The following is a 27232-nucleotide window of genomic DNA, read 5'->3' on the forward strand; positions in this document are numbered from 1 at the left end:
GTGGCCTAATTCCACTGCTGGAGTGGGGGGCCCAGAGAGAGAACAGAATGACCCTTCCCTGGTTGGGGACAGAGCTAAGTCATGCCTCCTCTTTACTTCTTTTTTTTTTTTTTTAATTTTATTTATTTATTGAATGAGAGAGAGAAAGCACATGAGAGGGGGGAGGGTCAGAGGGAGAAGCAGACTCCCCGCCGAGCAGGGAGCCCGATGCGGGACTCGATCCCGGGACTCCAGGATCATGACCTGAGCCGAAGGCAGTCGCTTAACCAACTGAGCCACCCAGGCGCCCCTACTCTTTACTTCTGAATTGGGGATCCACCCAAGTCAGAGAGAGAGACCTGCATCACTATCTAACTGGTCTCCCCTAAAATGGGGCCTGAGTTCCTGTTGAAAGCCCGGTGCTTACTCTTTATTCAGCAGAACCTAATCCTGGTCCCTGTGGCGAAGGCTGAAGCTGCAGGGGCGGATGCCCCCTGGGAGTTCACTCTTCTCTTGTGGGCGTGGGTGATGGAGTTAGATCTGGGTTCAAATCGCAGCCCTCTTGCTTCTTGGCTGTGTGGCCTTGGGCAAACGACTCAGTCTCTCTGAGCCGCAGTTTATCTTCAAAACAGGGAAACTATTACCTACCTCATCGGATTCTTCTAAGGGTTAAATGAGATAATGTGTGTGATGCTGCCTGGCACTCGGTAGTGCCTTGTGACCACTTGTTACTACTATTACGCTCTCTACTCTTCAGAAGGGGGAAAACTCAGGTGCTGCTGCCCTGGGGCTCCTGGGAAGCTGACAGGGGCAAGGCAAGGGGTGAAGGGGAGATGGAGGTCTTAGCAGGGGGAACTACCTGTCTGCCAGGGCACTGGGAGGCCCAGACACCTGGGTCCGGCGTGGCTTCGTGGGGTGAGCAGCGGAAATGAAAGCCCCGCCCCTTTCCATCCTCCCTCACCCGGGTGGGATGCCCTGTCGGGAGACCTGGAGCCCAAGGGTGAGCCTGGGGCCCTGGAAGAGGCCTTAGTGGCCGATGGAGTAGGCCCCCGAATCCGTGGACTGCTTCTCCTCGGTGGTCTGGTCGCTGGGGCACACTCGGTGGGCCAAGGCGGTGACCTTCAGCGTTGTCTCGTCCACCTGCAAGCAGAAGGGCAGGCATTATCATGCTCTGAGCGTCATCGTGCTCATTATCAGGGAGCTCCAGCAAGTCTGTGTGACCCCAGCAGTCCTTCCATGAACCTCATGGGCCAACAGAAACCTGAGCTAACCCATAGCTGTCCCGCCCCAGAAATGGAGAGGGGACAGTGAGTGGATGGGGGTGTTGGCAGTGATGAGCCACAGAGCCCCCACAGAGCCCATTCTTGGCTGAATCCCTCTCTTCTGGACCCCCAATTTGCATTGAGGTCCCATGAACTCCCCTTAAGAAGCCCCGAAAGGGGGAGCCACCGAGAGCCCCCTGGGGTCTAGTGTCCCTCCCTGCCCTATCCCTTTACCTCTCATGCCCCACCCCAACCCTCCCCTCCAGCTCACCTCCTCAAACTTTTTGGCTTTGTACTGGTCGGCCCCCTTGAGGAAGTTGAGCAGGATGATGTCACAGAGGACAGTCCCCTGGAGGAGAAGAGGCAGAGCAGGCTCAGTGTGGCAGGAAGCAGCAGGCTCAGGTGGCTGTGGAGTGGCCCTGGCAGTGGGCAGGACCGCCCTCAGGCAGACAGCAGGCCAGGGGTTGGGGTGAGTCCTCCAAAGACACCTGACTGATGTTTCCACTTGGAAAAACATCCAGGGGCTTTGCAGAATGTCTTCATCACCCACCTCTCCAGCTCTTGGCAGTGACCGCAGACCAAAATGCAGAGAGAGGACTTAGTGGGAGAAGCAGAGGGTGAGGGGGTAAAAGTCCCTGGGAGCAGGGCTCTGTTCCTTTGGCCTGTGGAACCCTGGAGTCTCCTCCCTCACTTTCATGGTGGGGAGCAGGAACTTTATACCAGGTGGAGCCTCCTGCAAATGGGGAGGCTGCTGTGGGAGGGCTTTGCAGAATGTCTTCATCACCCACCTCTCCAATGAGCTCTCCGTGACTAGAGATGTTCACTCAAGGACTGACCCAGCAGGGAGGCAGTGAGGGAGACTGAGGCACCTGGCCAGAGGTCAGGCTTTCCATTCTAGGCAGAAGCAGGGCTTACCTGGGCCATTCCCCGTCCCCCCCCACCCCCCGGCCCCCAGCTGGGGCCCCACCTTGATTGGTCTCCTGTGTGAGCCTGGAGGGGCTGAACTCACCACTCCCACAGACGTGAAGGCTGCCACAGAGCTGATGATGGTGGGGATGATGTTGAACTTGCCAGCCTGCAAGCAGAAAGACCAAGGCAGGTGGGCAGAGGGTCCAGCACGAGGTCCTGAGGCTTGAGGCTGAATGTGGACTCCCAGCCCGAGAGACCGTGGAGTGGAGGGTTCTTGGTAGACCAGGAGGCCCCAGCCCTTGACCGCAGCGGTGAAGAGACTCGAGATGGGACTCACTAAGGCTCTCAGAGCTGGTCAGTGGCAGGAACTTGCCCCCCGGGAGGAGGCTCTTGAGGGCCCAAGACTGGTCTGGGTTTCCTCCCCTGTCCTCCCCCTGATCTGCCCGGCCCAAGGACTCACGTTCCCATACACCAGCACGTCAAAGCGGATGCCAAAAGCCTTCAGGAGTGTGCGGTACTCACTGCCGTTCTCCATCTTGTAGTACTTGGCAAACCTGGAAGCCAGACGTAGAAGGTGGGTCCCACCGTGGGCTCCTACCTGAAGCTTCAAGGTCCTCTAGAGCCTGCAACACTCACTTAATGAGCAACTCTTACTGATAGTTTGCTGGACACCTGCCACAGTCCTCCCTGTGCGGTTAGCTGACCCTCTGTGCAGACATCATCCTGGGGGCTTGTTACCAAGGCAGATTCCCAGCCCCACCCTGAACCTGTGGAACCCGCATCTCTGTGGGTAGGGCCCAGGACTCCGCCTTTTAAGTAATTTCCCTAGATGATGCTGATGTGTGCAAAAGTCTGAGTCTTGCTGGACTCCAAGCTTCTTCGGTTTTATTTGTCTGGGTTTTATTTTATTTTATTTATTTTATTTTATTTGTTCGGTTTTATTTTATCAGCAAAGTGTAATTTCTTGGGGCTACCATGGACCCGCAGGGGTGACAGGATCCCAGAAGCATGCGAGGGTTAAGTGAGATGATGCGGAAAAGGGGCTCAGAAAGCTCCGTAACTCTGTGGGGTTGCCATGGATCTTATTTGGTGCCGGCTGTCTCCCCTTCAGTGTTTCCGATGATCCCCAGATCCCCAGGCCTCTCCCACAGAGATGGGAGTATGGGGAACTCCTGCCCGGAAGGTGACCAAGTGTTCTGTGACTGTGACGCCCCTCCCAGGGCTATTTGCATTTGAGCGCGCACGGCAGGGGGAGGGCAATGCTCAGCCCAAGGGCACAGATAGCAGAGGGGAAGAGTCATCGAAACTCATACGGTCAGCCATTGTCTGCTCTGGCTATGTGAATGCTGGAGGCAGGCAGAAACCAGTCTAAATCCTGGCTCCACCCCTTGCTGGCAGTGGGGCCTTCTATGTGACTCAGAACAGCTTCACGGCTCACGTCTCTGATCTGGGGGTGCTCATGCCCCCCGCCCCCGCCGCCACGGGTCTGTTGGTGAGAGGGGTAAACACTGAGACCCACCCTTTGAGATGGGCCCTGTCGAGATCCCGGGGTTGGGCCTTCTGCCTGTCCCTCCGCACCGGTTCTCTGCCCGCCCTTCTCCGCAGGGCCTGGGACCCTGCTCTGCAGACCCTGCCTCCACCAAGCTCCCTGCCCTCTGGCTCCCGGTGGGCTCAGCAGTGGGAGGCATCCAGGGGCCATCAGAGGGCGGGAATGGAAGAAGAGTTTAACTGGGTCAGGAAAGAGTCCGGGCTGCACGTTTTCATGCCTGCCCGTCCCTGGGCATGGCTGGAGCCTGTGTACTCACGTGGTGCACCTGCGGCCCCAGGCTGAAAAGCTAAGACCAAAAGCTCGTCAGTGAGGGAAAGGTTCCCCGGGGAGCCTGACCTGGGAAGGTGTGTCCCGTGGCCTTTGCAGCCAAAGGGGGAGGCAGGGGAGGCAGGATGATTTTGAGACTGAGACCCAGAGTAAAAATGGGAGTGGCCCCAGGAAGAAGACTGAAAGAAACCCAACTACCTATGCCAAAGAAGCAAAGACCTGGAGGACAAGGAGAGAGGGGAGGGGCTGGACTAGCTTTAAAGATGTGGTAAGTTATGGTCTGGGTGGCGGCGGCAGAGGGTTTCACAGACCAAGGCAGAATGGAGTGGGCTGGGCTGCACCAGGAGGGGGACCCATTTTACAGATGGGGAGACGGAGAAGAAGGTAACTTGCCCGAGCCGGGATTCCAGTCTCTGCTCTTAACCGTGAACCTGCTGTCTCTGGGCTCCAGGTGGCCAGTAAGGAGCCAGATCTCAAAGCCCTTCTGTATTCTGTGTTCTGTTCGCATCATTGGAGAACTCAGGTTCCCTGTCTGGGAGATGTGGTACCTGATGTCCTCAGGGACCGGGAAGGGGCGGGGAGGGGGGTCACAGATGTTTGGGGCAGGGCAGAGGCCAGGACTGTGCTCCTGAAGTCTGCATTCCAGCCGGCCCGAGGCTGCAGCCACGAAAAACGTTCTCACCTCGCCTCGGAGAACAAAAAGTCAGCATCCTGGGCACTGCGTTCAAAGCGAAAGCTGGCTAAATTTATCTCGGGAAGGAATGTGAAGGAACAGGGAGAAAAACCAAAGCGGACTTGGTTTTTCTCCAGCACCTGCCTTCCAAGAGGCAATAAGTATGATAAGATCATTATCTCACCAACCACCCACCCTCGGAGGAGGGTTGGCAGGGACTGGTTCTCTTCCTGGGAGGGAGGGAGGGAGGAGGCAGAACGGCGCCCGGGGAGGGAGGGCCCTGGCTGCAGGAGGGAAGGTCCTGGGAGTCCTGACTACTGCGTTCAAGGGTGGCCCGTGAGGGTCACGGAATCCGGCCCAACCCTGTGGCACTGGGGTTTGGGTTATCTTTTCTCTTGGCACACGGCTGGACTATGCTGCCCACCCCCTTGCAGTGAGCTAGGTGGGGCCCTTGACTAGTAATGTGAATGGAAGTGACGTCTGGCACCTGTGGGTCAGAGCCATGTGCCTTGTTCACCCCCCACCCCCGTCCTCATGGCCACTTGCTCAGGAGCTAGGGGTGAACTCAGGCCCTGGGGGAGCCTGATTCAATAGGTGACAGGAGCCCCTGAGCCGAGGGGGTTGTTTGTTACAGCAGCTAGCGATATTTACCCTGTTACAAACACCCCTGATTTTCTAGCTGAGGGAACCTGGGGTTCAGGGAGAAGTTCTCTACCAAAGGATGACGAGTGAGTTAAAATTGGGGAGTTTTTCAAGATTAGCCCGCAAGAGGGCAATTCCCAATGATGCCACATTCCTAGGCTTATTCCATCTAAGAGTCTTGGAGGTCTGGGTGTGGTTCTGTTATCTTTAATTAGCTTTTCCACCCTGCACCAGTGAAGCCTCTCTGAGCTGTCTGCCTCAATTGAGCAGTGACAATAGAAAGAGCCATGGGGAGGATGGATGAGATAATGTTAACATACAGGAAGTCCCTAAAGCTTGTCCCTTTTCTTTCTTTTCCTAGGATCACGATAAATGAAAGAATATCTACGTTCCCCTGCGCCACTACAGTCTCCTGCATCCTAGAGAGAATCCCATCAGCGGTAAGAAGAGCCAGAACACACCGAGTGCTTACTATGTGCCCAGCACTGCGCCACGTGCTTTACACTTTCTATTAAGACCCAGCCCCATGGAATTGAGTTCTATTGTCCTTCCCATTCTACAGATGAGGAACCAGGATCACACAGATTAAGCAATTTGTCTAAGGTCCCCAAACCCAGCAGTTAGTAACCGAACCTGGGATTCAGACTCAGGCAGTTCCAGTGCCAGAGTTCACACTCTGAGCCAGTATTCTTTCTAGACTGTTCTTTTTTGTTGCCTGATTTCTATTAGGTCACGGCTGATTTCTTTCAGTTCTCCAGCTGGGGGCCCTCTTGCATTGGCAAGGCAGGTCTCGACACCCAGCGTCATCGGCTGGGAGTAGAACAGAAGAGCCATGGAGTGTGGGAAGAAGGATTCCCTAGCCTCCTCCACTGAAAAGGAGATGGACGGAGCGACACCCTGGCCATCCCTGATTTCTCCCAAATCCCCTGATTCCTACCTCTCCAGCTTTGGTTTTCTTGGCTGGGAAATGCAGTCGGCGAGAACAACACCACCAATACCCTCCCGGGCCAGCACCTTTCTGACCTGTTGGAAGAAGCCCCTCCGTGCCATGCAGTTCAAGTGCCAGCCACACCACTCCACCACTTTCTTGTTTCCTGAACACATCCCACAGACGCAGACTTCTTGCCTGTGCCCATGCTGTTCCTCTCTCCTCCCCTTCCCACCTTGCAAACTCCTATTCAGCCATCAGGGCCCAGCAGGTATTTAGAGCACACCCACCCTATGCCAGGCACTGTGCTAGGCCCCGCTGACACCTTGGCAACAAGCTCTGCTCTCATCAGAGGGAGAGAAACATGAATAACCACACACTCCCATAAATAGCTAAAATCTGACGTAAGGGCTGGAGAAGAGAGAGCACCATTTGAAGAGCACATTTAGTGAAGACAATCTGACCTAGGCTGCGAGTCAAGGAAGGCTTCGTGTAAAGTGACGTTAGAGCTGAGGCCTGAGGGATGGAGGGTTGACAGGTGCGAAGGCCAGAGGTGGGGGCCGCTTTCCCGGCTGCGGAAGCCACGAGCCCTCTCCTGAGAAAGGACATAGTGTCTCTGAAGAAGCTGCAGGAGCTTGGTGGGCTGGAGACTGGGACAGGCGGAAACGGCTGGGTCCATGTGGTCCTGCCACTGCCCACATGTCTTCCCAGTTCCACATTCAGGGACTTCACACACAGCTTGAAATTGACAAGAGGGGTATATTTACACCAGGGAAATTGGCGACCACCATGAATCAGGTGTTTCCTTTGTCTGTTTCCTTTTTCCCCAGAGCCGGTTTATCAGTGTGTGGGGAAGCTGTCAAATCCCCCTGGCGGCGGCTGCTGGAGGAGGAGCTTTGGAATGAGACCGTCCTGGGCTTGAACCGTGGCTCCAGATTAGCTTACATAAGCCGAGGGAAAGTCCTTCGCTTCCCAGAGCCTCCGTCTCCCCAGATGTGAAATGGGGGTACTAGCAAGAGCAGCAGGCTTGCGCCGGAGGATTCCGTGAGCTGCTGGCTGTGAGTCTCCGAGCTTTCGGTGCATGCCGCCCGGTGCTCATCGGGCTGGAGAGAAGCCTGGCGGGTGGCTATAAAAGTTCCTGGGCCTGCCAGGGGCACAGCTGGGATCTGAACTCCAATGCCCACGCCCGCTGCCCCCGAGAGACGAGCCAGGAAGGGGACTTCAGGGCGGCCTCGGTGAGCAGGGACGTATGAAGCTGGTGCCTCCTGAGGAGAGGCCGCATGGCCCGGACGGTGGGGATGCACCGAGGAGGAGAGAAGGGCGCCCGCCGCCTGCAGCCGCTGAGCCCAGGAGGGGCAGGGACCCCCGGGGTGGAGGGTCGCAGGGCAGGCCCAGAGCTTCTCTGATAGGGCCAGCTGTGGGCAGCGGTGGAAGGAGGGCGGAGAGCCCCTGGCGTGCCCACCACTCTCTACCTCCACGGGCCGCCTGCCTGCCTCCCTTCCTCTCTGGCTAACGCGGGGCTTTGGGGAACGGGGACACTGGAGGGGCCAGAGGGCAGGCAGACGGCCGGTATATGGCCCACTGCTTCCCTGCGTGGCTGGGGCTCTCTCCGTGGTTGTGCTGCTCTATGTGACTGTCGCTCGTGTCAGGGACCCCAGCTCTCGGCCGGGCTCCCGTTCCTCCCTGGGGCTGGGGCCTGGCGGTGGGAATGGCTTCCCAGGCTGTTAGGCTCCCACGCTGCGTGAGTTTCTTCACAAACGCCGGCTGAGAGGGCTTTCCCACGAGGACCCTCCCGGGGATACCTGTGCTGTGACTGGACAGGACAAGCCCAACGCGGCACCGAATCCAATAAGCCGAGGCCTGACAGGGCTGAGACACTTGCGTGTGTGTGTGTGTGTGTGTGTGTGTGTGTGTACACGTGATCCCTCGTGCCATGGGCAGCAGCAGATAAAGAATGAGTAAGTACAAACATCAGTTACCATAATAAATCATTTGTTCGATGCGCTTCAGCCGGGCAGCGTGGAAGCTACGTTCCAGTGTGACAGGTCTATAAATAGTAGTGCACGCTTCAGCGGCCCGTTTCCAAAGCCTTCCCCAGACACCCACATGCACTCCTTCAGACTTTCAGAGCTTGAAGGGACCTGAGCACCTTGGAACAGCCCGTTTCACAGAGGAGGAAACTGAGGCCCACGGAGGGGCCGAGACTTGCTGAAAATCACACTGAGCATTCGTGGTGAGGCCTCAACCACAGCCTGTGGGCCTCCTGACGTGCAGCCTGGGCTCTCTCTGCTTCACCTTGGCATCATCTTAAGATGAATAATTGATTATTCTCGGCTTGCTCCAGCACAAAATGTTTTTCGTATAAATATTTTGTTACTTGGGTGCAGGTTTATCATTTCCACGTGATCATAGGAACTGGTCTCGTTCGTGTTTGTGCCTGCCAGAATCTGGCATTGGAGGAGATCTCCAGAGCCCTCCCCTCGTTAGCTGTGCTGCCACCGCCTGGACCCCCCACAGAGAGAGGAAACTGGGAGCAGCCCAATTGCAGCCTTGGGAGGCTCCGGCCTGCAGGAAGGCTTCTCCACGCAGGGCTGACATTTGCCGGTCGGCAGTCCATAAACATCTGTTGAATGGAGAAGGGTTTGATCACAATGTACGAATCCCTTGGAAGCTCTCAGACATCTGTTTAGCAACGATCCCATAGAGTGATGGAAATTCTTTCCTAAAGCAGGGACACGTAACTGTTACAGGAAAAATAGCAACAAACTCGCGGGATCCAGGTTGGACTTGTGAGGGAAAACTTGGGCCTGGGATTTGAGTGTCTGAGTGAAGGAAGTGGTGTTCTCTGCGAAGCTTTTGCCTGGTGAGAAGTGATTTTGCCAGCTGAAATATACTTTTACAGTTGATTTTATACTGACAGGAAAATATCTCCTGGCAGACTCATTGCGTGGGGGCGGGGCAACGTCCTTGGAGCAGGCTGGGACTCCTTCCCTTAGAGAAGACCCCGAGCCATGTTCACTTACGAATATTCTGGGAACCTAATCAGCTTCAGGGGCCGATTTAAGCAGTGGTTGGTTGTTGACCTTTTAAAACAGATTTCTGTTAGTTCATCTTGAATGAGGCAGGAAAAGATCAATGGACATGGAGCTGGAAGATGTACCTGACAGCCAGGTGGCTAGCTGTTTGTTCCTGGGAGTAGACTTTTTGGCCTCAGTTTCCTTGTCTGTAAATGGGGGGTAACTATATCGGTCCTATAGGATACTCCTGGTCACCAGCAGAGGCTCCAGAGGCTGCTGGAATTTGAAATCCAGGCCAGCACTATTTGCTGTGCGGCCCTGGGCAGATAACGAAACCTCTGAGTGTTAGGTTTCCAGCTATAAAATTCTCTCTTCAGAGTTGACAAAATAATCCACAAAGAGCACCTGCTAAGTCCCTGGCTCACTGGTAAGCGCTCAATGAGGGTTAGCCGCTGTTTTCTGCCAATAAAGTTGGTTGCTGTGAGGACAGGCTAGACATTAAAATTATAGAAGGCTGTATAAATTCAGGATCTCTCTAATGGTCTCTCCTTCCACTTGAACCTAAACAAAGGGGAAAATGGATCGTGGCGAAGGCAAGCAAAATACACTCCCGTCAGCCGGGCCTTCAGGCGTCTCTGTGGAGATGATGGAAAATGGCTGCTTTTTAAACACATATTCTATGGCTTTTGGAAGGAGAAAAATCCAGATTGCAGAAAGGATGATCAAAGCCAAGGGCGCACTTTCGATTCCGTCTCTGTCAATTGGCCTAAGATCTTGCTGATCTGCACGTTTCTGCATGGGAAGCAGAGCAGGCGCCAAATTTCCGAGCTCCAGGAAAGCTGTTGTGGGTACATTTCCAACACGAAACCATCACTAGAAACACCTCCGGCATGAGGAACATCTAGCAGCTGAACAAGTGTTTTCTGTCCCAGACACCAAGACAGAAAATCCAAAACTGCCTTGCCTTTTCATAGCAAAGCTGCCTCGGGAGCGCTCAGAGGAGAAATACGAATCCGACGTCGCAAGACGCACCGTTTTTGCTTCTGTCCCATCGTTCCCGCCTTCACTGCTGGGCCTGTCTCTCCCGCTCGCTTCTTTGTTGCAAACGGTCTGACGATGTGACGGTGGAAGGTGTGCTAGAAGCAGCAGCCTACAGATGGACCCGGTCCCCGGGTTTGAGTCCCGACGTCCCTCTTACTTAAGCTGTATAATCTTGGGCAAGTCTCGGTCTTTTTGAGCCTACTATGCGGGTGTGGGCGTGAGCTGTGAATCCTGTCAAAATAGGCGCGAAAAGGCTTTGCAAACTTAACCCTAGGGGCTCTCAATCTGAGGTCTGGGGATGGGCTTTTAAAGATCTTCAGAGTCCCGGAATTTTATGCCTCATAAACGCAGAGAAAAAGCGCTAGAGGGAAGCCCGCCAAACTATCCAAGATGTTAACTTCCTATAAGGGGAGAAAGGCTGGAGGAAGGAGAGGGAGTCTCCACATCATCACGCCTATGTATCAGGATCGCTTGGATTTATTACTCTGAGGATGTATTTATATCGTTTTTTTGTAGAAATAAGATATATATATATATATACACATATATTTTTTACAAAGAAAATGCATGCAGAACTGCTCATGTGTATGAATATGTGCACTTACTGGGCATTTGGTCCATGAGTTCATCCGGGGGATATAAGGGTTAGAGACCTCCAAGAGTGCACAAAGGAAACCCCTGGTCCGCGCTCCTGCCTTCCCCACCCTGCCCTGGGCTGCCTCCCCTGGCGGCTCCTGTCCCCACAGCGGTATCTCCGGGTCCCACCAACTGCTTCCTGCCCTCGCCCCTTCAGACCAATGTCCCGTTGCTGGTCCCAGGCCCTGCGCTATCCTTCGTGGTTTCCCTACACCCTGCCCACACCTTTGAAACAGTCCCTTTATTAAACTCTCCTCACATCACCCAGTCTGCGTGTGCTGTTTCCTGCTGGGACCCTGACTGCTACGGTATTTTCAATCGGTCTTTGTACCATCTCTGCCCACATACTCACATGCACTCGCATACATTCACACACATGCTCACACACACACGCACACACACACACACACAGGCCCCGCTCAGGCACACTCACCCACAGATTCATGCTCATCCCCTAACAAACACACCCGCTCACTCAAAGACACAGTACTCACATCCCCCAGCACCTTGGGGGGTGTAGCTCCCTGGTTAAAATCCTGCGCCGGTGAACTGAGGGTCCCCCCGCGATGCGAGAACTCGGCCCTTGTCTACACCCCCCTGCTGCTGGGGTCCCTGGTGACTCTTGCCAGTTCTTACTTTTTAGAAATGCTGTCCTTTGCCCACTACTAATCCGGATGGACCCACCAATGCCACATCTCAATGTACTTGGAAAGAGGCTTCATAAAAGTACCAAATTAAAGTGGCTTCTGGAGAGGTCAGCCATACAGAATAGATATAGGAGTGAAAACAAAATCTTTCCACCAAGTTTCAGGTAGGGACAGATGGCAACTTGAGGAGATCACACAAATAAAGATTAATTTAGGTGGACGGCACCAGGTAATTTGGATGGAAGTTGAAGGGAGACACAGTCTGGCTCAATGCAAGGTCACCTTTCCAATAATTGGAGCTGTCAATGAAGGACAGGCCATTTTGTGAAGCAGACCCATGTTTGGGGCCATGTCACAGCAAGACTGATGTAGCTAGAGCCGGGACAAATGACCTCGAAGGCTCCTTAGGATGTCTCTGTAACCTCGGGCAAGTCACTTCCCCTCTGAAATTTCTGCTTCCTCATCGGTGAAATGGCCACCTCAGCCTAGGGGTATCCCAGGGGTCCTCGGTGGCTACAAATTCTCTAAATCTCTGATCTTACAGGCAAAGAGCTGCAAGAAGCGGCGTGTGGGGGGGCATTTGGAAAGGAGCTGTAGAAGTAATTAGTGATGGAAATGAGAATCTCTAGCTGCCTCTTGCCTGAGTGTGCAGATTAAAACAAGGCTGACTCTTGGCTGAATGTTTGCATTTCCTCCAGAGCAAATGGCAACAGTAGTACATTTAAAAACACTCTGGCCTCTGTTAGAGAAGGAGTAGCAGACAAATTTGTTTGGGACACAAAAGGCCAGACCCTGAATTGTGCCTCCAGCAGCCGCTAGTCCTTTAGCCTCTGTGGACCTCAGGTTCTTCGTTTTTAAGTGACGGAAGTGTCAGCCACATGGGCATGTTTTTTTGAGGATTCACAAATATGAATGTCCCCAGCCTTCCTGGCTGCGTGGAAATCATCCAAGAAAATGTGTTTGCGTCCAGGCTCCCACGCCTACTGGCTGTGTGACCCGGGGAAACTCGCTTCATTCCGCCAAGTCTTTGTTTTCTCATCTGTGAAGTGGGGGATTGTGGCATCTACTTCACAGAGCGGGTAAGGAACAACGGGCCAAAGCACATGAAACACTCAGCACCCACAGTGGTGAGTATGGTGCCCACAGATCAGGAGGTTTGTGGGATCCGAAGGACTACCATTATCAGAACCAGCAGTGCCGAACCTGGCTGTGATCTTTATTCTCTGTGGCCTCTCCAACGTGGGCGCCTAGCTCAGCCTCGGGGGTCCATGTGGTGCCAGTAGCTTGAAGGCAATACGAGGTGGTGGGTGGGCACCCAGGGGACGGAACTGAGGGGGCTTGGGCGGAGCCCTCTGTTCGTCATGGCTGCCAGATGCCCCCCCATGCCATCGCTCTGGAAATTCTTTTAAACTACAGGGGGGTTGGGCGCCTGGGTGGCTCAGTTGGTTAAGCGACTGCCTTCGGCTCAGGTCATGATCCTGGAGTCCCGGGATCGAGTCCCGCATCGGGCTCCCTGCTCGGCAGGGAGTCGCTTCTCCCTCTGACCCTCCTCCCTCTCATGCTCTCTGTCTCTCATTCTCTCGCTCTCAAATAAATAAAAAAATAAAAAAATAAATAAACTACAGGGGCGTCAAAATGAGCAGCTTTGTCCCTTCCTACTCTGGCCTGGGGGTCTTTGGTGAGGGGGTTAGTTATCTGGGTCCACACCTCTCATAGGTCCCTGGGGGTTAGGCTCAGGGATCCTTGGATCTGTCTGCCCAAATACAACCTAAGCTGATTTGGGACCAGGTCCACCTCACATTCTGCCGTGTGGGGTGGGGGTGAGGGGGGCCCGGGAAGGGGAGTCGGGGTGGAGGGGCAGCTGAAGCACAATGCACTGGAGATCGAGAACTCCACACCATTGCTTCTTTAGATCAAAGAGCTTGTTCTAAAACTGTGGCACCCACGGTAGGGGTCTTCATCAGAGTTCACATTCTTCATAAGCTCTCCTGCCAGGTAAGTTATTTGGGAAATTGAAGAATTCCCACTGGCCACAGGGAAGTTATGAAGATGAAAACTTTGCATTTTAGATCCTGAGAACGTTATTAATATGTTGCTATTTTAAGCCACCATACAAATATCCTTTGTATTGATTTCTGTGTGATGTACCCACTGAATAAATATGCCAATTTCTGCCAGGGAGCCGAACAGTATTTTTAACCTACTTTAAAATATGTGTTGTTTCCTATGGTTTTTTAAAGTTTGGAGTTGATTATGAAAGCACTTTCAATTTTAAAAAATTCTTCTCTCCAGAGAATATACATATATATTTTAAACTATTAAATATAAAGTGTAATGGGACGTAGTTTCAGATGTAGTTTTAAAACTACAAATAAAGGTAAGAAAAAGGTGAAATGATTATTGTTTTGCTTATGTCTGCCATTATATTGGAAAACACCACCACCACAAAGAAAGTTCGAGTAACAATTCTTTGGATAGATAACTGAAGTATATTCTTATGTGTACTTTTTTTTTTCCTGATCACTGCCTATTTAGCCAATGTTTCCTGTTTAGTGTATAGCACTGTTGTATGTAACCAGGGCCCCACCAGAAACTTTCGGGTCTTCAAAAATTAGGGGCAAAACAAAACAGAGAGCTGAAGCTTTTCACACCTTGGCCAATAGGATCCTCAAGATAATGGTACTATGGCCATTTCATAGACGGGGAAATTAGGATGGGAGAAGACCAAGGGCTTGCTCAGTTTCAGCTGGTTCCAGATAGTTAACCCCAGGTTCTTCTTTTTCCTTTTCTTCAAGATGGGGCTGATGGGAGGGGGCATCAGGGAGAGATTCCTTATGGCTCAAGGCCATTGGGGATATAAACTAGATGATATTTAGAGACTGGTTTGAGCTCTTGGTTGGAATAGCAAGGGATCATTGATGATCACTGTGGTTGTTATTCGTGACTCAGATGAAACTTCCTGGTTATGAACAGAAAGACAAACTTCCCATCTTGTAAACTGGCTTTGTGGATCGAGAAACCTTAGAAAATGCAGGCCCCGGAGAAGGGCTGCCTGGGCGTCCCTTAGGCTCAGGACAGCTCCAGAGCCAGAGCTAAGAAGGGCTCAGAATCACAGCACACGCATTCTGGGAGACCTTGGTCTCGTGCTCGCACCGCTGACATGGCCTGTCCATCTCCTGGGGACGGCGACAGTTAGCCCTTCCTGGCTTTGAACCAACACCTGATGGGGGTGCATGGGGTCTTTTCTTCCCGACATGCATGGCTGCTGGAGGTGTGACTCTTTAGAACAGCCCCTGCTTCCTCCTCCCGAGGTCCCAGGAGACCGGGGTTTACCTGAAGTTGTAGCCTGGGGAGACGCTGCTCTTCTCCGAGACGCTGTCGAGCCGGGTGAAGGAGTATTTGGGGATGCACTGGTCCCAGGCCCTGTCCAGGTCACACACCCAGCCGATCTTAATGCCTAGGACTCCACCCTGTGCAAAGGGGCCACATATGAGGAGGAAGGGCTGTCTCCGCCGCCTGCCAGGGTGGGGGCTGGGGGTCGTGACACACAGACACGTGATTCTTCCTATTGGCACACGTCGCTTAGTAAACAAAGTACTGCAGTCAGGGGCGTGGACCTTTGGGTCTCTAGATCCTGCTTTTGTCTTGCGTCTCTTAGCAGCAATCCAGGATCCACTTTCCCGTTGTGTGGGCTTTTTCAGAGCTCTAAGGTCAAGTGTGAAGGCGGGAATGGGAGACCGAGGCTTGGCGGGAAGGGTGAGGGAGGCACGGCCCCTCAGGACAGGGGAGGGAGCCCGTTGCAGGCCTGGCGTGCTTCCACTAGGTGGCGCTGCTGCCTCGCCGCTGCTCCACCTTCCCGGTATTTCCACCCTCCGCCTGCCAATGGGCCCCGGGTGTTTCGTTAGGTCCTCACCGTGCTGGCCAGCTTGGCAAAATCCTGCCCTGCAAACTTGACCACATCCCCCACCCGCAAGATGGGGCAGAAGGGGGCCTTGTCAGGGTGGAAGCGGCACGTCTTCATGTCGGCGGCTGTCAGGTTGGGAAGGAGGTTTCCCCTGCGGAGGAGGAGAGGAGAGAAGCAAGGCCCAGGGCTGGTGTGAAGACAGGCATGCACAAACGTCTCCGGCCTTCTCCAGCCCAGGCAGGAGGATCCGGGACCCGATGTCTTGGATACTCGCGGGCTCCGTCTCCTCCGTTCCTGCATCTTCCCTGCAACTCCTATCCCCCTCTCTCTCTATCAGGGTTGAGTGTGTTCGTGTCCAATATCCCCCAGCTCCCAGGCTGGGGGTCTCAGGGGGCAGGAATCAGGCCTGAGTTCTCTCAGCACCTCCGTGGTGCCTGGCATTGTGCTTTGTACATGCCTGATGCCCACTGAGGACCTGCTGAGTGAAGGAGTCAATGAACTCCTAACTAACTAGTCAAAAAGTAGTTGACTTGGGCTTGACATGGGAGGAAAGAAGTGGGATGGGCCCCTTGGGGATTCCAGGCTCAGGCTGAACTTGTTCTTCATCTGCCTCAAGCAGAACTCCCATCTGGGTTCCGAGCCCTAAGGCGGGAGGCTGGCAAAGAGATTGGCTCCAGAGCCCACCTAATGCTTGCTGGTCAAGGCCAGCTGGGAGATTGGGGCTAGGAGTCCCAGGGAGATGGGCAGAGGGTGAGAAAGTGTGGAGAACCATGTGGACAGGATTCTCCACCCCCCTGAAAATGAGCTGGCAGGGTGGGGTGGGTGCCCTGCTTTCTGCTTTAGGGAGGGAGCTGGGACTCACTTCTCAAAGTTGAAGAGGGGGAAACGGATGCTGTTCTTGATGAAAATAGTAAAGTTCTCGGCTTCCATCATGACAGGCCTGTGGGTGAGAACAAGGGGGCCTTAGCTTCTTGGGAAGAGGAAGAGGAAACATGGGGCTTTTGCCCCAGGGACCACTTTTCTCAGGGGACGTTTCCCACGGGGCACCTGGTCATGGCCTCTCTGGGGCTCTAGGGACAGAGGGAGGGGGGTGGCAGGTGAGGCGGGGGAAAGGTGCCATCCTGAGGCCACTTCCCCCCCAGAAGTGGATACTACTAGGAGAACCCAGGAGACCCTCTGCAGGCTCGGAGATGCAGAGCTCCCCCTATTGGCAAAGGAGAGCTGGGGCAGGGTCCTCACATTTCCACTGTGTCCACCTCGGTGGGGCACCAGCCCTGGATCTCACAGGTCCGGAGCACAGAGCTGTAGTTCACGCAGCGGCCGGTGAGGATCCCTGCCAGGGGGAGCCACACATGCTGGGTGCCTGCCTGGCACCCCCACCCCACCTCTCATCAGGGACCACCCCCCCATTCAGGGACCCCACAGGGGAGGGGACGAACAGGCAGGGCAGGGGAGGTGGAGCCGGGGTACAGGAGTCCTGCCGAGCTCTTGCCCTCGGCTCCTCCTGAGCCCTAGATCAAGCTAAGGGGAGGTGACAGCCTTCCTCTGACACGTTCTGGGCCCAGCCACCCTGAGGGCCCTGTTCTCTTTGTTCCCAGGGCACACTGTGCTCTTCCTTGCCTCTGAGTCTTTGCTGTAGCTGTTCCTTCTGCCTAGAATGTTCTTTTAAACCCCTTCTATCCTGCCAACTCCTTCCCATCTTTCAGGGCCCATCTAAAATGTCCCTGCCTCTAGGAAGCCGTGGGGGGCCCCCTACCTGGAACGGATCCCTCTCCCTTCCACAGCGCCCACTGCCCCCCTTGACAGCATTTGCTGCCTCATGCAGGCCTGCTCCCTGGGCTTCAAGCTCCTCCGGGGGCGGCCCCCACCGGGTCTGACACCAGCCAGCATCTTAAGTGCTGGCAGAATGGCGAGGAACAGGCCAATTCCCACTCTCTCCGCCATGGGGGCTGTGCTGTCTTCCAGGGTCCCAAGAACACCCTGGGGTTGTAAGGGGGTGGGGAAGGGCTGCACTCACCCCCACCCGGGAAGCGCTGAGGCCCGCACTGGCTGTCTGATACACAGCGGTACTTCTCCTCGCTCTGTGGGGAGACACGTCTGCAGGTGGGTGTAAGACTCTGCGCTGGGCCTGGATGAGCCCTTTGGCTCCCAATGCTTCCCCCTAACCAGGGGCCTTGGGAAGGCGGAGGTCTTGAGACATAGCTCCAAGGCTGGAGCTCGACCTCTGCATATACCCACGCCCCTCCCTGCCACCGCTCCCCACCCCCCAACGTTTTCTTCCTTGACCTGCTTCATACAACCTCCCTCCCTCCCCTCACCTCTGGGCAGAATCCTTGCATCTGGTTTTCAGTGACTATCATCTTGGTGATGATGACAAAGACAGAGGTGCCCTTGGCAGGAGAAGGGAGAGAAAAAAAAATGCACCAGTACCAATCCCCATTCTACAGGTGGGGAAATTAAGGTGTGGGCTAAGAGATCTGGCCAAGGTCACAGGGCTAATAAAGGGCAGAGGTGGGTCCAAGTCAAGTCCAACCACCCACCTAGCTTCTCTTGCTCCCTCCGTGTGTTGTGTTGATCACAGGATGAGTGTGGCAGAGCCTACCCTACTGTCCTGATGCCTAGTGCTGCACTCTGGAGGGCACCCCCACCCCCCTCCCTGGCACCTCCCAACCGCTGGGGAGGGGTTTCTCTGATCACTAATGCCACACATGCTGGTTTGGGGATCAGATCTCATTGGCAGCCTCCTTGACTTGCCCCAGCATCTGGGCATCTATACGTGACCCTGGGGTAGGGGAACCATACCTGGGGTGGGGTCACATAATCAGACACGTCCATGACTCTGTTGGCATAGCGTCCAAAGCCCTTCACCTTGGTGACGACCGAGGACTCAATGGCTGTGTCCCGCACCTGGTAAGCCTTCTCGTGCAAGAAAACCCACCTGGGCAGGAGAGCAGGGATGGAGAGCAAGAGAGGAGGGTCTAGGCCCATCAGAGAGAGGCCGGGAGAAGTTTCCTTCCCCAACACTAGACCGCATGGAGTGTCCGGTCAGGGGAAGGCCTGTGCTGGAGGGGAGGGACCTCCCCCTGGGTTGGCTTAGAGTGGTTTTTTCCCATCTTTCCCATTTCCCGCTTCAGGACCATTTGTAGACTTTTCCCCCTAACCGCCCCCCCATCATGAAATTTTAAAAGTATAGATATTAACTTATGTGCTGTATGTATATTTGTGTTTTACACATAAGAGTGAGATTTTTTTAATCCCTCAAGAACAAATTTTCACCCCCTTGAGGGTGACATCGCCCCTTTGCCAGTGCGAAGTCATTCCTGCTGACCAGGAGACCACCTCTTTGACAGGCAACTGGAAAAAGGAGGGACAAAGCATCCTAAGCCTCTGACCCTGAGCATCCCAGGCTTTGCTCATGGGTGTATCCTAAGTGCCGGCACATAGTAGGTGTTCAGTAAACAAGTCAGGGAAGACATTTGGGAGCTGGGTGCTTGGAGGAGTCTCCATCTGTGCAGGCGCCAGATGAGAAGGGCAGAGGAGGAAGGTTGGGGCAGCAGCTGAGCCTTTCCCTGGCAGGTAGGAGTTGGATTAAGCAGGGAGAGGCCGCAAATCTTATTCCTTGGATTGTGCTGCCACCCAGTGGACATTTACCTGTACTGCCTTCTTCCTGCGGCCAGGATCAGGGAGGGCCCCCTTCTCCTTCCACCCCGACGTCCCTCCCCGGACTCTGGCAGCTTTCCCCAGCAGCAAGAAGAGGCTGCAGGCAACTCTTCTCTCTGCAGTTCTGTGAGGTGCCCGCCTTTCTCATCACAGCCCTCAAGGCTCGACCCACTCTCTGCCTCGATAGCAGGTTTCCAGCCTGCGGCCCGCCCTATCTGTGCCCCACAGCACGCTGGCAGGCAGATGCTGTCACTGTCCCCATTGCACGGATGAAAAAAGGTCATCAAATGCATTTGGAAAATGCCGCACACACTCTTATTTTTGGAGAAACGCTGGTGACATCTTGTAGAACGGGGAGTGCGCTTTTGGAAATGCTGGATTAGGGTCATTTTCTGCCGGCTAACCAGGGAGGCACAAGGTTGAGGATGAGCGGGAGGAAGGGACTGGAGATGGTGTAGTGCAGAGAACACAAAGCTGGGGGCGCGCTAGGCTGGGAAGCTGACCTGACGACTTTATAAGGCGGCAGTTGGGACTTCAAGCCTGGGAGCTTTCCAACCCCAGAAAGTTGTCCAAGAGTGGACTGCTGTGGGAGGTGGTGAGTTCCACATGCCTGGGAAGACTTAAGGAGATGCGTTCAGGTGGGGGGTGGTTGGATTGGATGACCTCTGGGGTCCCCATGGAGGGGAACAGCTCCCGGGGCATGCTGGGGGGTCATAGTCACCTGTGGGATGGGCACCTGCCCGTCAGGTTTGTGCTCACACAGGCTGACATTTGCAAGAGACTCTTTGCTCAGTTTTCAGGGAGGGGGCTGGGAGTTATCCCCATCGTGGGGCTTCCCTCACGCGCTTGAATTCCGAATGTGAATGCTCTCTCAAGTGGGACGGGAAGGGTGGAGCGCTGGTGGACGGCTCCTAATCTGTCCCCGGTTTTATTGTTGCTGCTGGATAGCAGGCGGTGTCCTGAGGAAGGCACCGTTAGGAGGGGTCACAGGTTTGTAGAAGGCTCTTACGAACACCTGGCCTGTGTGGACGTTTGTGGTGCTATGTGCTTTCCTTTCCTAGCACCTCTCTCTTTTTTTTTTTTTGGAAGGGGAGGGGTTTCATCAAGTCTCATAAGGAAGTATGGGTCTCACAGAAATGTCATCCACCACCTTATGTCCAAATGAGTATTATCAGCTCATGGGTGGGGGCCCCGCGCAGTGGAGGGAGTGAGGCCGAGAGCCCAGATCTCCCTGCTCCCAACTGAGCGCACCTCTGTCCCGAGTAGAAGCCACAGTTGCAATACGCCCTCTAGAGCCTCAGTGTGCCCAGCCACGGAATGGACACATCTCTGAGTGGTGATCTAATGACATGGTTTCCTAAGGCCCCCTACCCTATTCTTAAAGTCCAGGAACATTTGCAGATGAGAAGCGGGGTTCAGATTATTATTATCTAACCAACACAGCCCGCTGAGTCTGTGGTAAGGGTGCATGGAGTCCTTACCATGACCCTGTGAGAACCCTTTATTGCTCTCCTTATGTTACAGATAAGGAAACAGAGGCACAGAGTGCTGTGCTAACTCGCCAAGCCGGTAGGTGGGTTCCAACCCCGGGCAGACTGCTCAGAACCAACTTACACCCTGAACGGGATCCTGGTCCCGGTGCTGCTGGTCCTGCCGGTCACTAGGGGAACATCTGCAGCCTTGGGAAAGTCTCAGGGGGAAGGGCCCTAGGGCTTGGAAGAACAATTAACCTATCTCTCTCCTCACCTTTCTCCTCCTTCAAGGCTCCTTCTTGTGCCCAGTGGGTAGGAGAGGCCACATCAGAATTCTCTCTCTGAGTTAAATAATAAGCGGAAGAATTTCAGTGGCCCCTTGGGGCCCAAGGACGTCATCAGGGCAGCTCAAAATAAGGGGATGCTTCATTTCCAGAACAGAGGGGCTGAGTCTGTCTCTAGAGGCCAGGGCTGAGGAGATGGGGCAGGACTAAGCCTTCAATTCTTGGCATTTACTCTGCTGCTCTGACTTATTTTTTTTCTCGTGTTCCTGGTTTATTATTTATAGAGTGGAAGGCGGGTGGCAGCTCCTTGGCAGGTGGGATGTACAGGAAGGAGGCTAGAGCAGGATCCCGGCACCCTTCTGTCCACCCCCAAGGAGTCAGGGAGGAGGCCGGGGAGTGAGCGTGGGGAGTGTGTGCTCTGTGCACCAGGAGGAGAGGGGTCTCTGAGGAAGGTGTGAGCTGGATGGCGGGGAAGGGGGAGGTGTGTTGGGGGATCTAGGAAATGACAATTGTTGCCCTCTATTAGTGGGTCTCCCGTTTCAGGCAAGGCACTTGACGTGATAGTTCTCCTTGCTGTAACTCCCTGGGGTAGGCATTCCTAAACTCATTTCCCAGATACAAGGACTGAGACTTAGAGACGTAAGGTGACCTGTCCAAGCCCCACTCCTAGTTGGTGTCACAGTGAGGCTTCTAACAAGGGGGTTCTCGTTCCACGGTCTCCCCATCATGGAGCTGCAGAGAGGGGTGGGGGAGACAAGAGTGACACTCTTCTCTGCATCTGTAAGGTGGGTTCCAACAGGTCTTCCACCATACTTGTCACCTAGTGTCCCACAGGAAGACTCAGGGGGGATGCCTCAGGGTGCTATCCTAGGCTGAAATGATGGGGTGGTGGGTCAAGAAGGTGGAATTCCAGGCCCTTCTCTTTAAACTAAAACAGCTCCCCTGTTTAACCACTTTATGTATTGAGCTTCTTCATGAGATTCAAAGTGAGGCTTGGGGCACCTGGGTGGCTCAGTTGGTTGGGCACCCGACTCTAGATTTTGGCTCAAGTCATGATCTCAGGGTCGTGGGATCGAGCCCCACATCAGGCTCCATGCTCAGTGTAGAGTCTGCTTGCCCCTCTCCCTCTGCTGCTCCCCCTGCTCTCTCTCTCCCTCTCACTCTCAAATAAATAAGTAAATAAATAAATAAGATCTTTTAAAAAAAGATTCAAAATGAGGCTGAATATTATGAACCAAATGGGACACCTGTGCAAATCGTGAGTCTGTGGATCAGGCTTTGCATGGGGAGGAAGGGATGGGGAGAGCAGGGCTGTGAGGGGTCCAAGGCACCACCAGCCACCACAGGTCCTTCTGATGATGGAGCATCAGATGGCCGGGAGTGCCCCTCTTCTGGTTTGCAGGGAGGTAGCTTCCTTCCAGGAGGCTCTGCAAATTAGCTCAGGCTGTGGAACAGCCAGCACTTCTGGAAACTCAGTCCCCAGGGACCTCCTGTGTCTTCCGCAGCCATAGGATCCCCAAAAGAGATTGGCTCTTAGGAAGTCCCACCCCACAGAGGAGACTGGGGATTGCCACCTGGGCCCTGGGAAAGCCATGTGAGAAACACCACTGGTGTCTCTATGCACCTGGGTGGGTAACGGACACCAGGGATGAAGTGGTGTCAACTCCAGACAAGCAGCTGAGGCTGGAGCAGGGGTGAGAGCACATGTGGAGACAATTAGCTGGCATGCTGCAGTAAATGCATAAGAGAAACGGTTGGCTCATGTTACATGTGTCCTAGTAAGATCGTGCATCTGGTCTACCTCGCCGGGATACTACGGAAGAGATTCAAGTGCTAGTTAGATGTTAATATTACAGTGTTAAAAATCCTTTCAAATTCTACTGAGTCTAGGCCACCATCATCTCTCTCAATATACTGCACTGCCCTCTCCAATCACTGCATCCACTCCTACCCACTCCAATCCCTTGGTGAATTAGCCAGAGTGATCTTCCCAGCTCAGATCTCATTGTCTGTCTCCCCCCGCCCCTGCCCCCAGACACACACACACACATACATAGAATTCCCATCCATTGCCCCTGTGTAAAAAACGAAAGCTCTGAGGGTGTCTGAGGTCTGGCTGGGTGTGATCCCACCCCCATCTTACAACCACCCTCACCTTTGCTCCCTCTGCTCTAGCCATAGAGACCTTCTTTACTTCTCCTCATTTGCCTGGCTCTTTCCCTTCGCAGAGCTGGGTTTCTCTGCCTTGAGTCCTCTTTCTTCCCTTTTTTCTCCTGGATTGTTCTTACTCATCCTTCAGATCTTGGCTTGGGCATCATATCTCCAGAAAACCTTCTCTTAGCTCCCCGACCAGGTCAAATGCCTCCATACTAGCAGCTCTCCTAGCATTGTACACCTCTTATTCAATTTTACATTTGTTTGTGGAGATTGTTTGATTAATGTGCATCTCTTGCATCGTAACCTCCATGAGGGTGAGGGCCCTGTCTGCTTTTGCCCATGTTCTATGCTTGGTGCACAATGCCTGGCATGAAGAAATGCTTGATAAATTCCTGCTAAATTAAAGACAATGGATTCATGAAGTCCTGATGGTGCCTGGGCTCATGTGCACAGAGATGGGGCTCAGGCCAGGGGGCTGGGCCACAGACTAGACAGATGTAACTGGAAGGAGCAGCTCCGTGGGGAGCTGTCAGGCTGGGAGATGGATGGGGTTGGATATCAAGACGCCAAAGAGCCTCTCATGCTTGTTTCTGCAGGCCGGGCTCCAGCACCGAGGATCAGAGCATCAGATCATATCACAATGAAGGAGAGACAGGGGCAGCGGGAGAGCAGAGCAGGCTGGTCCAGGAGCCGCTGTCTGCCCTCCATCAACCTCCCGCCTGGAGCCAACAGAGCCAGGGATGTGCTGAGGCAGCTTTTGGACTCACCTGGACCGCCATACCGTTTCGTGGGTATAAACAGTGAGAGCATCGCATGGACATGTGAACATGGAACATTTAAGAACCAACTTTGAGCCAGCCTCTGGAGGTGCAGACACGGAACATTTGCAAACACCATACCTCACAAAACCTCGAAGTTGGAAGTAAGCTTCGAGGCCATTTTCCTACCCCAAAGCTTGAATCCCTTCTCTGATATCCCTGAGAGGAGTACTGGAAGTACAGCCTTGCCTACAGCAGCCACAGAAATGAGTCCTACTGGCTCCCACAAAGCATGCAAAGGAAAAAAAAAATCCCTTAATCCACACCTGCCCAATTTTCCACGCACACGCTCACACACTATTCCGACCTTTCAGGCAAGGAGGCCCACGCACATGCAGCTCCAGCCCACACGCACACTGGATGTCTCTTTGACTTGAATTAACTCACGACAGTTGTCCGTGGCTTGTCGTTTCTCATACACAGAGCTATTGTCTCAGGCAACAGCATGAGACTAGAGACCCGCACGCCAGGAAAGAAAACTCTAGAGGTTTCTGCCTGTCATTTCTGGTGCCCACCAGTGGGTGCAAATGACCACAAAAAGGACGGAACCATTGTCTGCTCCATGGCCCTTGGTGCATATGTGTGTGTGTGTTGGGGGGGGTGGTGGATGCTTCTAAAGGTGGGAGCTGAGAGGGGGTGTTCGGATCACTGGCTCTTAATCAACTCCTGGGATGGGTTATACGGTACAAAGTCAGTAGCAGTAGAGAATTTATGCTTTCTGGCAAAGCAGTGTGTTTCCGGATTCACGAGGAGGGCCCCTGGATCGTGTGCAGAAAAGCCACCTTTCCCCTGAGCAACTCTTCCACTGAGTTATTTGTGCCCGTGTCTCTCCCCCTCCCCAAGGCGCAGACACCCTGCTTTGTCCTACCCTCCAAGAACAAGGGCTTCTCCCCTTGCCCTGTTCTCTCACCGTCTCCTCAAGCCAGGAGGGGAATCCCTCCTTCCAAAGCGGTCCAGTTCTCTCCTTCCCACCCCACCATCGACCTGATCAACCCATCACTGTCTCCCTCATGTCAGTGCCGTCCCTTCCCCTTTCCTGTGCTCCCTCATCTTTGTGAGAGCCCAAAGCACTGGCTGAGGAGAATGGGAAGATGTGAGGGTGGTCTGTTCTCTGGTGGGAGCAGGAAAGAAGGGAGAGGGGAGATGGTCACTTGGGACCTCTCCTGGTGGAGGGTGGCACCAGGGCAAGAACCCCACTCCTTGGGGTGTGTGCCTAGAAAACACTCTCTGACTCCAGAGCATTTACTGGGGAAAAGAACTAATCTGGGGACCAGATCCCTGATGGGGGTGGCACAGTCCACTCCTTGGACTCCAGAGTAGAGACTGTTTCCTCCAAGAGAGGAGCAGGTCAGGCAGCTGGACAGCAACACTGAGGGGACACCAGGCAGCCCTCCCCTGCTATGACCCGAAGGGCCACAGGACTCACCCCACGAAGTAGGAGATGATCAAAAGCTGGACTGCCCGGTTGATGACCCCAATGGTCCAGCTCTTCACAACCACTGACTTGGTGGTCTCGTAGGTGAAGAAATCTGACACGCAGTTCATGCTGAGAGAGCATTCAGGGGCCACTCAGAAGGGACCCAGTGGTGGCCTCAGGGGGGGAGAGGTCCTCGGGACAGGGAGAAAGAGATCAGAGCCTGGAGGGGACAGCTTGGAGGGGCTTGAGGAATGGGGAGCCTGTTCCTTTGAGTCAGGCAACCCTCGCTCAGTGCCCAGGCTCCCTCTGCCCTTGACACTCTGGGCTGCTAAGAGTCCAAGGCCAGGGCGGGGGACCCCCTTTTTGTTCGTCTCCACCCCACTCCCCTGTGATGTCACGGCAGGGGTGGGGTCTCCAATCCCCGGCTCCTGATTGCCTGGGATGCAGCTGGCTAGGGCCCTCTGGGACTAATGTTTTATCTGCACTCTGTCTACCCTTTCTGTTCCGTTCTCTTGTACTGCATCTTCTTCCCTGCTCATCAGCTGCTTCATGCTCTCCTTAAAGCCCCTTGCAACGCCCCAGCCCCAGCCACCTAATAGTCTCCCCAGGACTGGTTGCCCCCTTCATTCGTGAATGCCTTCCCAAAGCCACTCAATTCGGCTACCGACCGCTCCCTTCCTGAGTTGCCCCCAATAGCATATGGGTCACGGGGAAGGGTCTCTTGAATATTTCTCTTGATCTCCTGGGGCGGGGGGGCGGGGGCGCATAACGGGTCATATAGTTCACGTCCCTAACTCAAGTCAGCAGTGGCTGAAGCTCGACCTGCAGCACAGCATTATCCCATTGGGGTGATTTGTTTTATTTTGCTTTGTTGTACTGTTGAGTTTACTTATCTGAATCTTTTGTTTGATAACATGCTCCTGGAAGGCTGGGGCTGTTTCCATCTTGTTTACTAGTTTTCTCAAATCCTAGAACTCGGTGGGAGCTCAATCCGCATTTACTGAATCCAGCTGAATGTATGTTGCTAGACAGCGCTGAAATGGCCATTTCCCAGAGTTAAAGTCACGAGTTCAGGGAGCCACAGAGCATTCCTGCTGTCTCGTAACCCAGGACTGCGTTAGCAAGCTGGCGTAGCTAAGATTGTCAGGGAAGTCTTCAATTTAAATATTCTGTCCTAGGGGCGCCTGGGTGGCTCTGTCGGTTAAGCATCTGCCTTTGGCTGGGGTCATGATCCCAGGGTCCTGGGATGGAGCCCTGCAGAGGGCTCCCCGCTCTGTGGGAAGCCTGCTTCCCCCTCTGCCTCCGCTTGCAGGAGGCTCCCCCTGCTTGTGGTCTCTCTGTCAAATAAATAAATAAATAAAATCTTAAAAAAAGAATTCTGTCCTAGTGCCTTCATGCAGGACAGGTTCCATCAATCGTTCTGGATGTAGAGGGGAACTAGAGGGGGGTAAGGAGATCTGGGGCCCTGGGCAAATCCTCGCTGGGCCTCGGCCTTCCCATCGGCAAAGGAAGGCTGGGGCGGACAAACTCGACCAGCTCTCCCAGGCCTGGCCTCCCCGCGGCGGCAGGAGCGGCGCAGGGCTTCTGCCATCCCGCGCTGACGCGGTTTCGAGTCACGCCCGGCTCCGAGGTGACCGACTCGCGCGCTCGAACTTGATGCCGCCCTGCGCGAGCCTCTTGCAGGCCTCCCCGACACCGCGGTTTCAGAAGTGAAGCTTTTGGGTGCGGACTGAGAACGCCTTTCAAACCACGTGACCGGGGAAGGCAGGACAGTCACCGTGACGCCGACACCCCGGGTGCGGGCGGGTCATTTCCCTCCGCAACTCGCAATGTTTGTCTCTTGCCTCACAGGCTCCTTTCTACTCCTCAGAAGCCACTCCTGTGCGGGACGGACGGAAAGACACACACACGCGTCTGCGGGAAGTCTGACAAGAGAAAACTACAGAATTTCTCTCCAGAACCTAGTCCTC

The 27232-nt window shown here is 54.3% G+C and overlaps 1 protein-coding gene across 2 annotated transcripts; it reads right to left on the minus strand.

Moving 5' to 3' along the window:
- Positions 1-313: 313 nt before the first annotated feature.
- Positions 314-27232, minus strand: P2RX3 (purinergic receptor P2X 3). 2 transcript variants are annotated; one of them, XM_045893646.3, is made up of 12 exons: positions 25272-27232; positions 18257-18392; positions 17773-17844; positions 17472-17535; positions 16694-16787; positions 16317-16394; positions 15464-15605; positions 14884-15020; positions 2611-2704; positions 2251-2316; positions 1513-1590; positions 314-1119 (listed from the first exon to the last, which is right to left on the minus strand). In XM_045893646.3, the coding sequence occupies exons 1-12, from the start codon at positions 25388-25390 to the stop codon at positions 1006-1008; spliced, it is 1194 nt and encodes a 397-aa protein (XP_045749602.1). In that variant the 5' UTR covers positions 25391-27232; the 3' UTR covers positions 314-1005. The 2 variants fall into 2 exon arrangements, with proteins under 2 accessions (XP_045749602.1, XP_064432481.1); XM_064576411.1 differs by having other exon boundaries at positions 2209-2316.

The sequence above is a fragment of the Mirounga angustirostris genome, unplaced genomic scaffold, assembly GCF_029215605.1.
Source record: "Mirounga angustirostris isolate CCGP_5_RB_7025 unplaced genomic scaffold, mMirAng1.0.hap1 SCAF_13, whole genome shotgun sequence".
NCBI lineage: Eukaryota > Metazoa > Chordata > Mammalia > Carnivora > Phocidae > Mirounga > Mirounga angustirostris.

Bases quoted from the DNA above. Each gene is read 5' to 3' on its own strand.
- P2RX3 (XM_064576411.1), bottom strand. From the start codon at position 25,390: ATGAACTGCGTGTCAGATTTCTTCACCTACGAGACCACCAAGTCAGTG. The intron at 16,395-16,693 runs GTGAGGACCCTG...TCTCACCCACAG, and splicing joins GAGGTGGACACAGTGGAAAT to GCCTGTCATGATGGAAGCCG. The intron at 2,317-2,610 runs GTGAGTCCTTGG...TTCTGCTTGCAG, and splicing joins ACGTGCTGGTGTATGGGAAC to GCTGGCAAGTTCAACATCAT.